Below are 15011 nucleotides of genomic sequence, written 5' to 3' on the forward strand. Positions count from 1 at the left end.
ACAGTTTTTTGTGCCTCTTGAAAATTTTCATTTTTTGGAGTTGGCATATTTTCGTTCTCACTGGTTTAATTACATACTAAGATGGCATGAAAATTTGAACAAAAAAAATCGCACTCACAATCACACACTCGTAGGGGGTGCACATCCCCCCCCCCCTTTGCCCAAAAAAGTGAGATAGAAAAAGCGAACAAAGTCGGAAGGTAGGAGCGAAGAAAAGGAAAAAGAATGCTTAGATTTAGTAATTAATCATGGCCAAATTGACTCAAACTGCATATTAGATGCTTTAAAATTTTGACAATTTTTTGAAGAGAGCCTCCCTTACGCTGTCCCTCCCCCCTCCTGTTCAAAGTGTCTGAATCAGCCTATGGATTTAACGATAACTAGCCAGTGACCTCCAAATAAAAGTTTAATAAAAAAAGCAAGAAAACGTAGATACCTTTTTCCAAAGAGCATTCATTGCCTGCATTTGTAGCACTTGTAAACGATGCTCATTGTTCAAAGCTGCCCTAGTGGCTTCCATATCATCCGACAGTTTTCTGGAATACAGAAAGCAAGCATTACAGTAATTTTTGTTTTTACCTTAGAAGAGCGAGCACTTTCGGTAGGCCGTATCTCTGAGAGGCTATTGGCTAAAGTCAGCAATACACTATTAGATTTTTAAAGAGATTAGTAAAAAAAAAAATATATAGAAAAGTAAACTGAATTGAGACACAATATAGGATTAGGCTTTTGGATCAATACATTATTATTGTTGACATAACATTAACTTGCCTGCTGTAATTGTGTTAATCACATTCAGCACACCAAACATTTTCATTCAATATTTTTTTTGAAGTTCAGCCTTCTCAGGATATCTATGAGTGTAAGGCAAATATCAAGAGTAAATAGTAATAAAACGATGCCTCAATTCTTGTAGTTATGGAGGTTGTAATTACAGAGGATGCACTTGGTGTTCCTTGCAACATCTAATTCTGAAAGCAGCCAAACGAATGGCCCCTCTGTTACGGTAAATGATCTTTATAAAGTGTTATGTACGAGAGGTGTTGATTGCTGGGAGTGATAACAGTATTCAGCTTGCTGATATAAGTGCCAGATACACCTGCAAGCTAGAGCAACTTGAGCATCTTGAGCGGCGAATAGGCCTGTGGCCATGTTTTGCAATCTTCATAGCCGATTAGGTTGCAACTTGCCGCCCGTAACTTGCTCAAAGTAGGATCTGATCCTACTTTCCGCGTCTGGACGCGCATCTAACAAGCAGTGTATGTGGCGCTTCAGTGTTGCCCTCAAAAATCTTCTGATCATTCAAATGGTCTTGAAGACCGATTTTCACTATCATAGAGCATTATGCTTTTCATTATGGCATCATAAAACTTGTTGATGTAGGAAGTCAATCACTCGAAATGATACGCATTCAAGATTTGTCATCACAAAAGGATTAATTAAATAATTCTGTGATAAACTTATTGTTGAGTGATTTGATTCTTATGATAAAAAAAATTTAAAGGTAGAATTTCCTCAAATACAATTCAAAGGTTTCAAAAGAAAAGTGTTTGTGAACAAAAATGTTCTACATAAACACAAAAATCATTTTAACAAAAGTGAATGTTACAACTCACTTGATGTACTGATGCATTCTCATGTTCTGAATCTGCTGATAAACATTTGCCACTCTCTTGTCGAGCATTCTGGTTTGATAACCCCGCCACATTTTCTGAATACATGTAGCAGCAGAATCAGCATCTAATAGCAGACATGAAAATTATTTATGAATTGATGACAGAATGTACCAAGTTCAAAACAATTTTAACCAAAAGCTATTCTACTTGTAAGGGCTGTCAAGAAATAATGGCAGAAATGAATGTTTGACTGACCAGTGAGGAATGATTACTTTTGGTCCGTTATGAAATAAATGAATTTTGCATTAGTTTCTAGAAATATGCAGAAGTTGAAATTCTTTTGTACTATCTATACTCGACACTTTTCAATTCCAGGTTTTGTCAAACTTACCAGCCCACCAGAAATAGGGCATAACTTAATCTCCACCGGGAAAATTATAGGATGTGAAAAAATGGAGTAAAATAGTATGGAATTCCTGTTTGGACAGAGAGCAGAATTTAAAAATCTCCAAGAATCGACTAAGATTTTTACTTTACGTTTTGACCAATAGATGTCTGGGTCACCCTTTACAAAAAGCTGACCTCCCAATTCAAAACTTTCGGTAGATTTGTCTCAAAATTGCGATGCAAGATTCCATCTTGCCTCGGAGACATCGATTCTTTTAATCTGTTAATGCTCTTTGGCTGAAACAATCAGCAGTATCGAATTATTTTCTTTATAAAGTGATGTATTTATTTCAGTTTTAATGTTTTGAAATTTGGGAGTCTTTGATTATAATGAATCACTAATTTTGTTCTATTCTCTATGATGATGATTTCTTCGCGCATTTATATTAATTTAATAACAGTCTGGTACCTTGGTTATGCTTCTTATCCTTCTTTTCCAGCGCCTTACTACGTATCAGCGACAGCTTGTTGTGGTTCATTCCTGAACTTGCCTCTGCTAGAGAGTTGCTTTTACTCCAAGAACTTCTCCTGGATGTGAGCTTCTCAGAGCTTACGTCACTGGTGGTTGAAACATCACACTTTTCAGACGCTTCGTCTGCCACACTCTCTTGCTCAATTTTTGAACCATTAGAGTTGCTATGTTCACTCAATTTTTTTACTCTTAGTAGACTCGGCGGAAGCACTGGAGGCGTTGCAACAAGAGGACTGTTGAGGGACTCTGGAACGGGCAATAATGTTGTTGCAGCTGGTAAGGGTCCTGCTGTTTTTGGTGTAGGTGCACCGGGACACGGCAGCGGACTCATACTTGTATTTGGACAGTTGATGCTTCTGGACAGATTGTTCTCTGCATGAATAAAAACAAATAAAAAAGCAGTTCTGAAAACATGAAGGGCATATAAAGCAGGAGGAAGACTTCTTTAGAAGTCATATTTCACCAATGAGTAAATCACTCCTCTGAAGAAAATAACGACTATGTCAACATGAGTACCCAAGACTTAAATGCTAAGACTAACTCAGCAATGGAACTGTAGAAATATGCATCTCGGTGGCAATTTTTAAAAAACTCCGCTCCAATTTTATATTATCCAAGAAAAACACAGTGACATAATTACTTGAAATTTCGTTGAATTTCATTGAATATTCGTTACACCGAGAATAAAATTAGGGACGTTTTCAAGAGATGAAATTGTTTGTTTCTTCATTCAAAAAGTAAAGTATGAAACGAATTTTTCAACATCGCAAATCGAGATCCGCATTCCTGCAAATGCACTGTTGAAATGCTCACTAGCTCTTGTGATAGAAATTGCATCCAAAATGTGAAATACAAAATCTTAGATAAAGCTCTTGATTTCTTGAGGCAGACAACGGAATACATGGGATCGCTCACAAGAAAAAGCCCTTTGTCCTTAAAGGCAAATTTTTTTAACGGCGGGATCCTTAGAAAATTGGATTGAGAAACTGCCTTTGGAATTTTCATTTTCCTACAAAAAATGCTCTCTAGGATTCTAAATAGTAAATCGAGATGGATATATTTATTTTAATGCCAATAGAGGGCACAAAGTTATAATTCAATTTGATACTTCTGAACTCCAAATATTAAAGATAAAAGCTGAATGTTGACTACATTCAGAACTACAATTTTTGGACCGCTAACTTCAAACTGTTATAATAACAGACTGGTATGCATTCTTTAGCATAGTTTGAGACGAAAAGTTCCTATGTCATTCATTTTACACAATAGTAATGATTATTAGCATTAGGATTCCTTCTCTTGTTTGAGTTCCTTGGTTTCCTTCTCTTGTTGTTGAAAGTTCCTTGGTTTCCTTCTCTTATTGTTGAAAGTTTTCTTGTATGTGACTCTGTAGTCACATACAAGAAAACTTTCAACAGAACAAGATGTAAGTGGCTCTGCGGCTTTACATTTTCTATACTTTAAATGGTTGCAAAAATTCTGATTTCATTATTATAATAGTTTTGTTCGAAAATCCTTGCAAGAGTAACAAAATAGATTAACATGTGCATGGTCTCTTTCAGGTAGCAAAATTTTTCCGAAATAATGATCCCAAATAATAGTTTATGAGAGGTCTTGGAGGGAAACAGTAAGATCTCAGTTTCTGACAAAACACACCTGCCTCCTTAAAACACGCTAGTATATCCTCAGATCCAGAGACTTGCATTGTCGAGCTAGTTAACAACGAGGGATCCAAACTCCTTGTCATTAGAAAATCAGTTGAGGGGGGCCGACTTTTGTTCACCTTCTTGTTGCGAGGGGCTGAAAAAAATAAAACAAAAGAGCAATAAAGATTTTGCAGGACTACTGTGATTTATTTTTCTAGGTACCTGAGGCTTAGTTGACTGGCACATAAATGCGTCTACTTTAACATACTTGGATACTAATTAACTTTCTCCGTTTACGACATTACAGACTCCCCGCCATACTTCATTTTTCTTTTGAAAAGCTAGTCAACATACTTTCTTGTAAACTCCCTTGCTTTTTCTGCTCTATAAGCAGAATATTCTGCATAACTTTCAAGGTGGGAAGTTGGCATGTTTTTCTTCGAACAAATAAAATAGGAGCGGAAATTTTGAGATACAGCAATGGAGATACATCATTTCGCACTTTAGCCATCAATATAATGACTGTATCACCAATGAAGGTTTTTTTTTACACTAGATTGCTTTTACATTTTCGGTTAGCCTACGGTTAAAACTCACCAGGTTGTTCTTGCTTTAGCTGCTGCTGATGTTGTTGAGCTTTGAGTAAGATTAAGCGAAGTTTGCGATCCTGCTCCGTGACAAGCTTCTGACTTGCTGATGGACACGTTTCACAAAGGTATTGAACAAGTGCTGTATGCTCGCCAATGTGATACTGGCGGCCTCGACCTTGCGAATAAAGCCACTCTGCTTTGAGCCTGATAAAATAAGTTAATATTCAAAAACTAAATGAAATAGAAAGATACGATTCAATCACTGTGGAATATATTAGTATACACAGAATACATCTAAGATCTTTTATTATATACCTGTGGAGTACGTCAACTGGGGAAAAGGGGTGCAAAAAATTTATAATCTCAGGATCCGAGGATTGTGGCATATAAGAGACAAATCGTAGACATGAGGAAATTTTTACAAGTAATATTCTTTTTTCTCTCTTTCAATAAACTGGAAAATTGGGAAGATTCAACATTATTCTTGAGAGGAAAAAACATTTTGAGCTTTTGGCACCCCAGCTGAACTGTTGCTGATGTTACTAATTATTGCTTTAAACAGACCTCTTTATCCTAGACATGGCGTCATTTCACCAAAACCTTGAAAGAGGGGGGAAGGACAGCGGCGGCAAATGACTTTATTTTTCTTCTTTTTTTTGCTCGTCAAAATAACATGATACTAAATTTAACCTCTAATACTTCAAAAAAATTTAGCTTCTCTTACACTATGATTTAAAACCTACGAATGAAAGTTTTAAAAAAATCTAGTTTCCAGCAAATTTGATAAATTTTGCTTGTTTTTTGATATAGGCCTTCTGAAACACAAGAAGCAGGGGCAGTTCCCCTCTCCCCCTCCCAAATGATGCCACTGATCCTAGAATTATGTTTCAATCTCAAAGTTACTTTTCCTGTGCACACATTTTAACACTCGAGTGGAACCAGCAAAACAGATCTGTCAACTGGCAGTCGATACCCGAGCACAAAATGAGTCACCAACAACCTGTGGCAGAAAAAAATGAGCTAAGGATTTGAGAATGTTTGGAATGTCCCAAAAGAGTTAAATGCATGTAATATTTAACCACTAAACTTCTTGTCTTCCACAGGTCGATACTCAAGCATAATTTGTAAAGCATCTTTGTTGAATGAGAACCCCCAGGCAAAAAGAGTTATGAAAACTATGAAAATGAAGAGGAAAAACTTTGAAATGAAAAAAGAAAAACAGATGGATTACCTTTCAAGATCATTCACAGGTGTTCCATCAATCCCTGTGAGAGAAAGGCACCAATTAATGACAAATGAACGGTAATCAAAATCACTGAAAAGTTTTAGTTAAGGAAAAAATATTAAGTTTTCTTCACTTATCAGAAGAAATTACTTAAACCTCTTAAAACCTTGAGGCCTTGTCCACACGAAGGCGGTTCGCGGAACTTATTTCGAGGAACTTGTTCCTGGAACAATAGTTTTTAGCTCAGCTAAAAACTTATTCCTCCAAAACCAGGAACTTCCCCCGTACTCCGAGCTTCTACATATGTTTCTTTTGATGTGAATTTGTTTGTTTTTGTTTTTTACGTCCTTTATATGCGTCTTGACATTTATTTTTGTTACTTTGGCGGCCGTATTATAATCTGTTATTTTGCAATAATTGTATAGTTTTATTGAAGTTCCGGTTCCAGTTCGAACGAACCCATGTGGACAGCATGCCTCGTTTCAAGGAATAAGTTCCGGGAACTGAGCAAGTTCGAGGAATAAGTTCCGGAACTGAGCAAGTTCGAGGAATAAGTTCCGCGAACTGCGCTCGTGTGGACAAGGCCTCACACTTAAAACCTCCAAACCTTTTACCTTACCTTCCTAACCTTACAAATTAACTAAATCCAATTAATGGCTGCATGTAAGAAGCGGTGGAAACAGGTGGTTGCAACGAACAAAGGTGGTAAGTACTAGACTAACTAACGGCAACGGAGGAGAGACTTTTAGTCAGTCTATCATTTCCCCCTTCAGTCTATAGCAAGCACTCACTTCAACCAGTAGGATTGCTCCAAACTCCCTATGTCATTGTCTATTGCTATGTCTATCAATTTCAATAATCAGCCCACAGATTTTTTGTTTTAGTCAAGTTTTTTCATGGTTTAATTTTAGTCAAACTTCATCTTCAGGTGCTTAGGTTGCAATGAGAAAAAGAAGAATTGTTGTAATTAGCAAAGAAAATTCTTTATCTGAAGGTAGAAAACGTTCTTTGATAAGTGATTAAAGGATACACTTGGTTGTGTGACTTCATGACACAAGGGTTTTCTGCTATAGAGAATGCAGAGAGATGGTCTAACTGTGCTAAATGAGAGACTTCATTCAAGTCTAGAATATCGTTGTGTGCAAGGGTGAGAGCTGTAATGCTGGACGGCAAGTAGAGTTCACAATGGCGGAGATTCGTAATACGATTCTTTTCTAAATGCAGCTCCTGAAATTCAATGATGAATATGATTATGATTGATAAGATAATGAAAATATGATTGATAAACAAGGTGAAAGACGAGGAAAGTACCCAATTAATTAAAATGGTAATTGCTCAACTTAAAAAAAACCCTCAATCTTCCCTTATTTATTTATTCATCCATGCATCATTTTGGGAGGTCTACCACTCTCCCATCTTTACAGGTGACAAATAATATACTGGTAGCTGTGCGACTAAAACACTATCACCACTAAAGAGGGAGGGTAGCGGACTCTCCGAGATGACACACTGATAAAGAAATAGGTGAGGAGAGTTTAAATTTTTTACATTTAGCAAATCCCATTTTAGGTAAAATATCCTTAAAAAGTGAGGTTTGTTCGCTTAAATTACAACAGATGTAGGTTAAGAGTTTTTTTAACTCAGCCAACTTTGATTTCTCTCCTCCTACAGGGTAAAAATACATTACAGGGTAACAGACTTTGTCATAAAATTTCTGTTACCCTTGAGCTGTAGCTCTGATGCCCGTGAAATAAAAACTAGAAGATTATCAATTTTCTTATTAGAAAACTGAAATAAAATTTCAGAAGAGATTTTGAAATATAAAATAAAATTTTAGAGGAGATTTTGAAATATAAAATAAACTTCCACGTCTAATTTATATCATATAACAGCTTCAATTTGAAGTTAAACAAAGATATTGAGACACATCATGATTTTTTTAAAAATTAAAGAATCCAAAATATGAATTTGGTACATTCATGAAAAATGAGGAGTAAATCAATGTTCAGCAATTTACAATTCCAATGCAACTTTTCCACTTACAAAAAAAAAAAGATGACAGAATAAAGCCTTATGTAATCCAACAGTAATGTGCCCTCTCACACTGAAGTCTACTTTATCATACTTTAAGAATTATCTACAGCGTAAACAGGAACAAAAGGAACGGACATACCTTCAGTTTTGTCAGATGAGAAATATTTGAAATATGAGCTATATTATTTTCAGACAGGTTCAAGTATTCTAGCTGGCGATTATTGTGCAAGTGTTCTATAGCCTGAGAATTAGAAAACCACAAGAGAAAAATTGTTATTAACTTCATTAAATTAATTTCACCCGTAGGCAATAACAGTCATTCACATATCACGCAACATGTATTTGATGCAGTCTACAAACCTTCGGCTATTATGGAAACCAAATAAATTACTGGGTAAAACAACAAGGAAAATTATTTGGGTAGACTAAGGACTCAGATCAAATCCCTGAAAGCTAGATGCTGATACTAAAACAACTCTCCTAAAAAAAAACTGAGAGTTGCCTATTTTGACGATACTGTTACAGATATTGAAACCTGATTTGTGAGGAATTGCATTATACTTCTTTAGCTTTCGAACGTACTCTTAATGGGAATTTGGGAAAAAATTATTTTTCTGAGGAGCTTATGGCAACAAGAGGCAAAAACTCCAGAATTTTCCATCCGATTTTCACTGTCCAGCTCCACTCAGTGAAGACACAGCAAAACTTACTAAATGCAGGATACAAATTGTTCAGCTATCAAGAAAATTATATTATTAATGATAGTATTGATGATAATTATTTATGATGATTAATTCATGATGTACCTAGAGTTATACAACATTAAGTAGTGAGCATATTTACGAACACCTATCCACCTGAACAAAAAAAGCATCGAATATAATCATACTTGTATTTTGAAACAATTTGCTCAATTTGGATGGCTTATAATGGCTATATAATATTACAAAATAGTCTGTTGTAAATGCTCGGCTTTCTGGTAAGTAGTTCATGAGTTAAATTATGAAGAAAAACTTACCTTTATATGGTTGGAAGATAAGTTGAGATACTGCAACCTGATAAGATCTTTTAAGCCCTCAATGTTTAAAATATTGTTATGGGACAGATCTAATTTCACTAAATTCTTGAGTTTCAGTACAGGTGACATTCTTAAAACCTCATTGTGAGATGCATTTAGCTGGAATGAAATAAAAACAAAGGTATGTAATAACAGTGTAAATAGAATGCGAGGAGTTAAATGCGGAGTACCTATAGGGAAAATCAAAAGATTGGAGAAATACATTTTTCTCTATTGCATCTATCTCTTTTATAGCAAGTATGCTGAGCTACAAAACTTCTCTTGCTCGACACTGATCAAGTATACAAGTGAGTAATGTATTCCACTAAGTACTGTTTCAAGGTTCTTTATGTTTACAATATATCAAGTTACTGTAAAAATAATGACTAAGTAGATGGGGCAGAGCTGTAAACTCATGTATTGTATTTAAATGAAGTGATCAGAATTTTTTTTTTTTACATTTGATAAAAGAATGTCTCTTATAAGTTTTTCAATAGAGAAAATATTAATAATTTTTACAAAATCATAGCGAATGGAAATATGCAGCCTTTTGCTCTAACGACCATACACACATATGTTTAGGTATCATTTGCAGCATTTTGCCCTATTCATTAGGAAAAAACCGTACTTCCAAAATTAGGAGAAGAAAATTCATAAAGATTTTGCAAATAATTCTAAAATTCTGGAAAGTAAGCCACCCTGTAGGTGAGGTCTCCAGTTAATATTTTACCACGTTGCTAAAATTTGAATGTGATACGGCAGCCAAGGAATAATGGAAATGGAGAAGTGTGGTCTTATACTCCAATCTAACCTACCCTTGCTTGTAATATGTCTAATCTTTCATTTAACTTCAGATTTGTTGTTGCGATCCCTTCACACAGAAGGGAAAAAATTTAACCTCGGTACCTTTTGACAGAATTAGAACCGAGGAATGCCAAAATGACCGATAGAGAATTCTGAATAAGAGAGAATGGAAATTGAACTTCTGAGGGAATTTTTGTATTTTTTTCCAAACAGACCGTCGGGCTCACTATTCTAATATGTCCGGAAATTAATTCACGAGATAATTGAAACTTACCTCTCTTACGTCAACATAATACTCCAGGTTGTCTAATCTGGGCAACTCATTTTTGTGGAGGTCTAAAACAAAGACTTGGGCTTTTCTTGACTCGGGTGGTGGAATTTTTTTCAGACTTTTGCAAGACAGATTCAATACGGATGGATCTGAAAAGAAAATATATTCATGTGTTGCTTAATTGAATAATATAGAAAAGTGTTCTATTCCCTGTAACTACCTACATTGATTCATTTCTTGAAGAATTGAGAGCACAATAGCAGGCTGAACATCGATGGTCAATGGTTTCCTTTGATTTAGTTGAGGTTTTTTTCCAATTTCTCAGGCATGATTCTATAATTCCATTCTGCCATTATTTAATTATAACTTTAAACCCCTCGATATTGCCTGGATATGCTTTGTCTAGTGGAGTGGTATTGTAGTAAGTGGCTATTCTGATGAATGACATATTTATTTTGACTGAGTATTAAGAGAATAAGGGAACATTCTGCATGTTGAGGAAAGCTTTTACCAGATCCTGCGTTTGTCTCATCATACTTCACTCCTTCGTGTTCTGATGAAGACATGATATCGTTTTCCACAAATTAGTGTTGCATGATAGGATCATATTATCATCCTCCATAGCTACTCTTTGCTATTCTCTTGCTTTAAAAATAGTTTCTGACATTTGGGAATAGGGAATTACAATTAAAAAATCCCTTTGCGTTCTAGTGAGTCCTCGGTTCAAGAGAAATATCATCTGGAAGGATCAGTCCCTGGATAGTATCTCATAATTGACTTCTTGTTAACCATTTTACGTCAGCTCATGCTGAGCAATTTTCAGGCACAATTATCAGCTTTGTATACAAAAATGTATTATTTAATAGGAGGGTGTAATGAGTTTCCAACAATTTGATAGCATCACTATCATCGTTCAGCATCTTTCAGAGCACATCATGTCATAAATTAAAACAAAATTAACCTCTGAAACCGTGGATCTTTAATTGCAATGCCAAAGTTAACACGGGTACAAGGCTGTGTTGATGATTTAATGATAAAGCAAATAACATATCCCAGATACATATACTCGTAAGGCGAGAGGATAAGTAATTCAACCCTAAGTTACGAGCATCTACCTAGATACTGTAATGTTTAAAAAGATAAATCAGAAGGCACAAACTAATGGTGAAAAGAAAGAGCAATGACTCACCACTCATTGTATTGAATACAGAAAACTGTTGAGGGAAATAAAGATAATAAGTACTATATTATTCAAAAATTACTAGGGAAATGGATGCTTATCACTCAGTTCACTCACGCATGTCAAGAGCGTAAACAATCTTTTGCCGCTGTGGTGTTCACCATTCATCGATGATCAGCCAGCAATCATCCACGACAAACGACACTCGTTGTGTTGTTAAATTACTGTTGCTGCCCAACAAAAATGGCCGGGGAGTACGGTGGTAAGCGCCCCCCTTCCGCCCCTCTGGCTGAAATTAGGAGGGAAATTGTTTTAAGATTTAAAAAAATTTCGGAATCTTCCACGAAGTGTCAGGATGCTCATAATTGTCCTGGTTTTCCGTAAAAATGTGGTTAACTCGAAGAAATTTTACTATTCCTTTTAAAATTTCAAAATTTTCCCAGTTTTCTGAAAGCTATTGGATCCTCAAAACCTCTGTGAGAACTTTGGAATATTTCCACGCACCGCTTAGCCTTAAACTTCTCGCACCTATGTTTTCGAAAAAAGTCAGAAAAATTTCGGCACTCTGTGTTTTTTTGGTAAAATTTCAAAAAGTTTCATAACTATTTAGTGGTTGCCCACAAATTTTTCAGAAAATCTTTGAATTTTCCTAATTTTTTGGCAAACCTCCTAATTTTTTGAAATGTCTAATTTTTCGGCATGCCTCATATAATTTGGCAAGCTCTTTGGAAAAAATCAGAATTTTCGTATTTTATTTTTGTGAAGTATATCTCGCTCCGTAGAAAAAAAGCTATGCAAGGGATATTGTAGCTTGCAGGGAACTTGTCTCGGCTCCATCGTTTTCTTATACTTTTCCGAAAGTTCGTGAATGAGAGTCGGAAGTCGGAAGGTTCTTTGCCCCCTCCCCTTCCCCTACAAAAAAATATAAGTGAGGTTGAAGGCAGTGAGGGCCAAAAATGAGGAAAATTCACTTGCATCGTGCCTCGTCAGGACTTAAAGATGTATTTCCGTGTACTACTACTCCCTGGTAAACAGATGTGATATGAATAAGTGTCTTTGCGGGATGAAGTTAGTAGCATCAACTGTAAGGCATAAGTTGAGGCGTGAACCTGATTTTCAGCTCCTCTAAAATGCGACTGTAATCGTTAAAATTAATATAGAAAGTATCCCCTACGCGAGGTTTAATATCACCATAAATCCAAAGAATCGTGATTGTAGAAGCCCTCACGAGGCGAGGGACCTTTCCATTACGTATTCCGAAGAATGAAAGTCACTCACGCTTCTGACGGGCAGTGGCGTAGCTAGAATTCTATAAAGAGGGGGGGGGGGGGGGGGTCCATGCAAAAGCGTGACGGTAAAGTTACATTATTTTGTGTACGTCCCTGATAATTTTTTTTGTCTGCCCTCCAAAAGTTAAAAAGAAGGTACAATTAACGAGGTTAAAGAGGGAGGGGGGTCCAGACCCCCTGGACCCCCCCCCCCTTTCGCTTGTCTACGCCATTGCTCTCGGGTTATGACGGCACGAGGACCTAATAACGGCACGTCCGCAGAAAATACTGATGTATGTAGCACAGGTATGTCCTCCTCAACTGTACCTGCTTATATGATTTAATGCTGGTCATTTCTAATTCTAGCGGTTTTTTTCTGTTGTAGACGCTGCAGGCGCATGTTGACAGACGCTCACCTCCATCAGTGTGATATGTCTAAGTAATAATTTCGAGTTTTATTTTTTCGATCAAATTCTTGTGTGTACTTCTAATCACAATCCAGATTCTTTGCTTTTTTGTTAATAAATTCATGTATTGTTCATTCGAATCTCCTCTTTTAAATGCTTTTATTTCGCCTGAGTCCCTTCTTGCCATAGCCGTTGAAGTATTACGTGAGGTACTTAAGGGTAGGCCTATGACCGTGGGGTTTATTAGCCCAAGAAAGGGTGGAAAGGAAGGGAGAAAAAGGAGCATATGCTGGAGGGTACCCTGCTGATCTCCTCTTTCGAAAAAAGCCTGGCATCGTGTACGTGCAGAAGGGGTCCTCTTGCATTACGTGGAGGTGAGGGGGATGAAGGCAAGTCTTGATGCCTTCTTTTTGAAGGAGAATCATATTTTTTTCAAAAAGAAAGAAAGAAAGAAAGAAAAACAAATTCAATAATTTTTTTTTTTTTTTTGGAAGTCTTTGCTCACAAAGGCGCGATTTACCTAAGACTTAGCTTCACCTGTCTCCCCCTCGTAATGCAACGCAGACCCAACGACCATCAGTGAGTTACGCAACACTTGTACTTATGTACTTACTTACAGAGGTGCCGTAGTCAAAGAAAAGTCCAGGGGCGTAGCTAGGAAATTTCTCTGGGGGGGGGGGGAGCATGGGACCACCTCTCGTGGTGAAGAGAGCAGGGGGTGGGGCAGGGATGGAGGATCCCGTTTTTCTGGGGGGGGGGGGGCACGAGATTTCTGGGGGGCAGCCCCCCCCCCCCAAGACCCCCCTAGCTACGCCCATGAAGAAAACCGGGAAATATATTTTACGAAATGTGAAAATTTACTATCTTAGGAAGGAGGAATTATTAGATGACAAAGCCCTTGAAAATATGAGAGGGCGCAAACGGCAAACGTGCGTTGCCTACTTCTTAAATACATGCAATAACAGTAGTACTTGTATAACAGATATCTGGTGGGGAAGAAGAAAAAAAAACAATTATTTTTTCATAATTTATTTACAAAAAATAATGGACAGTGAAATCGTTAATGGAAAAAATCTGCTCATCCTGAAAACTTAAAAATAATTTTCAGTGAAATGTCTGATATAGTATAATAATGAAGAAAACTCGAATCAGTCTAATGCCAAGCAAAGAATCAGTCATAAAATGGGGATGAGGGCAGCATTGCAAACGGAAAATTGTCGTAATCAAAAGGCCCTAGACCTGTAAGGTCGTCAAGTGTCATAGGTGTATTTTCTCCCTTAAATTTTATTTTATTTTAATATTTCAAATGTAAATTTATTGTTATTTAAAAAAATCCCAAGGCATATTAACGTTCTATCCTAATCTCTACAAATCGTATTTCAACTCAATATTGGACCAAAATAAAATTCTACCTTTTTTTAAAAAAAAAAAAAATATCCCTGCACGGGTCAAGAGTCAGAAACAAACCCAAAAATGTCAATAAAAATCATAAAAAAAGAGTGAGAGAACAAGGGGATAAGTCTATCGAAACGTGGAAATGGAAATGCGGGCGTAAGGTGGCGGAGCCGTCAATTTGAATGGCGCGCCACGCTGTCTGGCCAACGGCTAGGACGAATGGCGCGCGCCGGTTGCTCAGTGCTCAGTGCGACGCGAGAGAGTTGAAAAGGAAATTCCATAGAGTACAATAGAGTCGCAAAGTACTGGAGCGGCGATGAAGCCAATCCATGAACAGGCGTTTCCGAGCCGCGTGTGCTCCGAAAATAGTGAACCATTTGCGAACCCAACGGCATTTTGTAACACGGCGGCTTATGGAGAAATCAAGAACTGCTTGTGTTTTTTAGGTATTTCATAATTCAATCAGCATTAATTTTTGCAAATTTTGCTATTTAAAGGTAGTCAAAGCCATAATGAATCCATTGATGTATATTACTCCTGGATAATATTCATATTGGGATTTAATTTCTGACTTATACCAAGTGTGAACCAACCGGCAT

At 36.7% G+C, this 15011-nt stretch overlaps 1 protein-coding gene across 1 annotated transcript; it reads right to left on the reverse strand.

Moving 5' to 3' along the window:
• Nucleotides 1–436: 436 nt before the first annotated feature.
• Nucleotides 437–11502, reverse strand: LOC140225942 (centrosomal protein of 97 kDa-like; the record flags this gene model as incomplete). The annotated part of the gene is given in 11 exon segments (XM_072305980.1): nt 437–536; nt 1617–1740; nt 2473–2907; nt 4192–4335; nt 4779–4975; nt 6003–6086; nt 7027–7223; nt 8170–8271; nt 9049–9207; nt 10166–10311; nt 11352–11502. Coding segments are annotated over 11 exon segments (1695 nt in total), but the record flags the coding sequence as incomplete, so codon positions are not given.
• Between the last annotated feature and the right edge of the window lie 3509 nt (nt 11503–15011).

This window comes from Bemisia tabaci, unplaced genomic scaffold (genome assembly GCF_918797505.1).
Source record: "Bemisia tabaci unplaced genomic scaffold, PGI_BMITA_v3".
Classification (NCBI taxonomy): Eukaryota; Metazoa; Arthropoda; class Insecta; order Hemiptera; family Aleyrodidae; genus Bemisia; species Bemisia tabaci.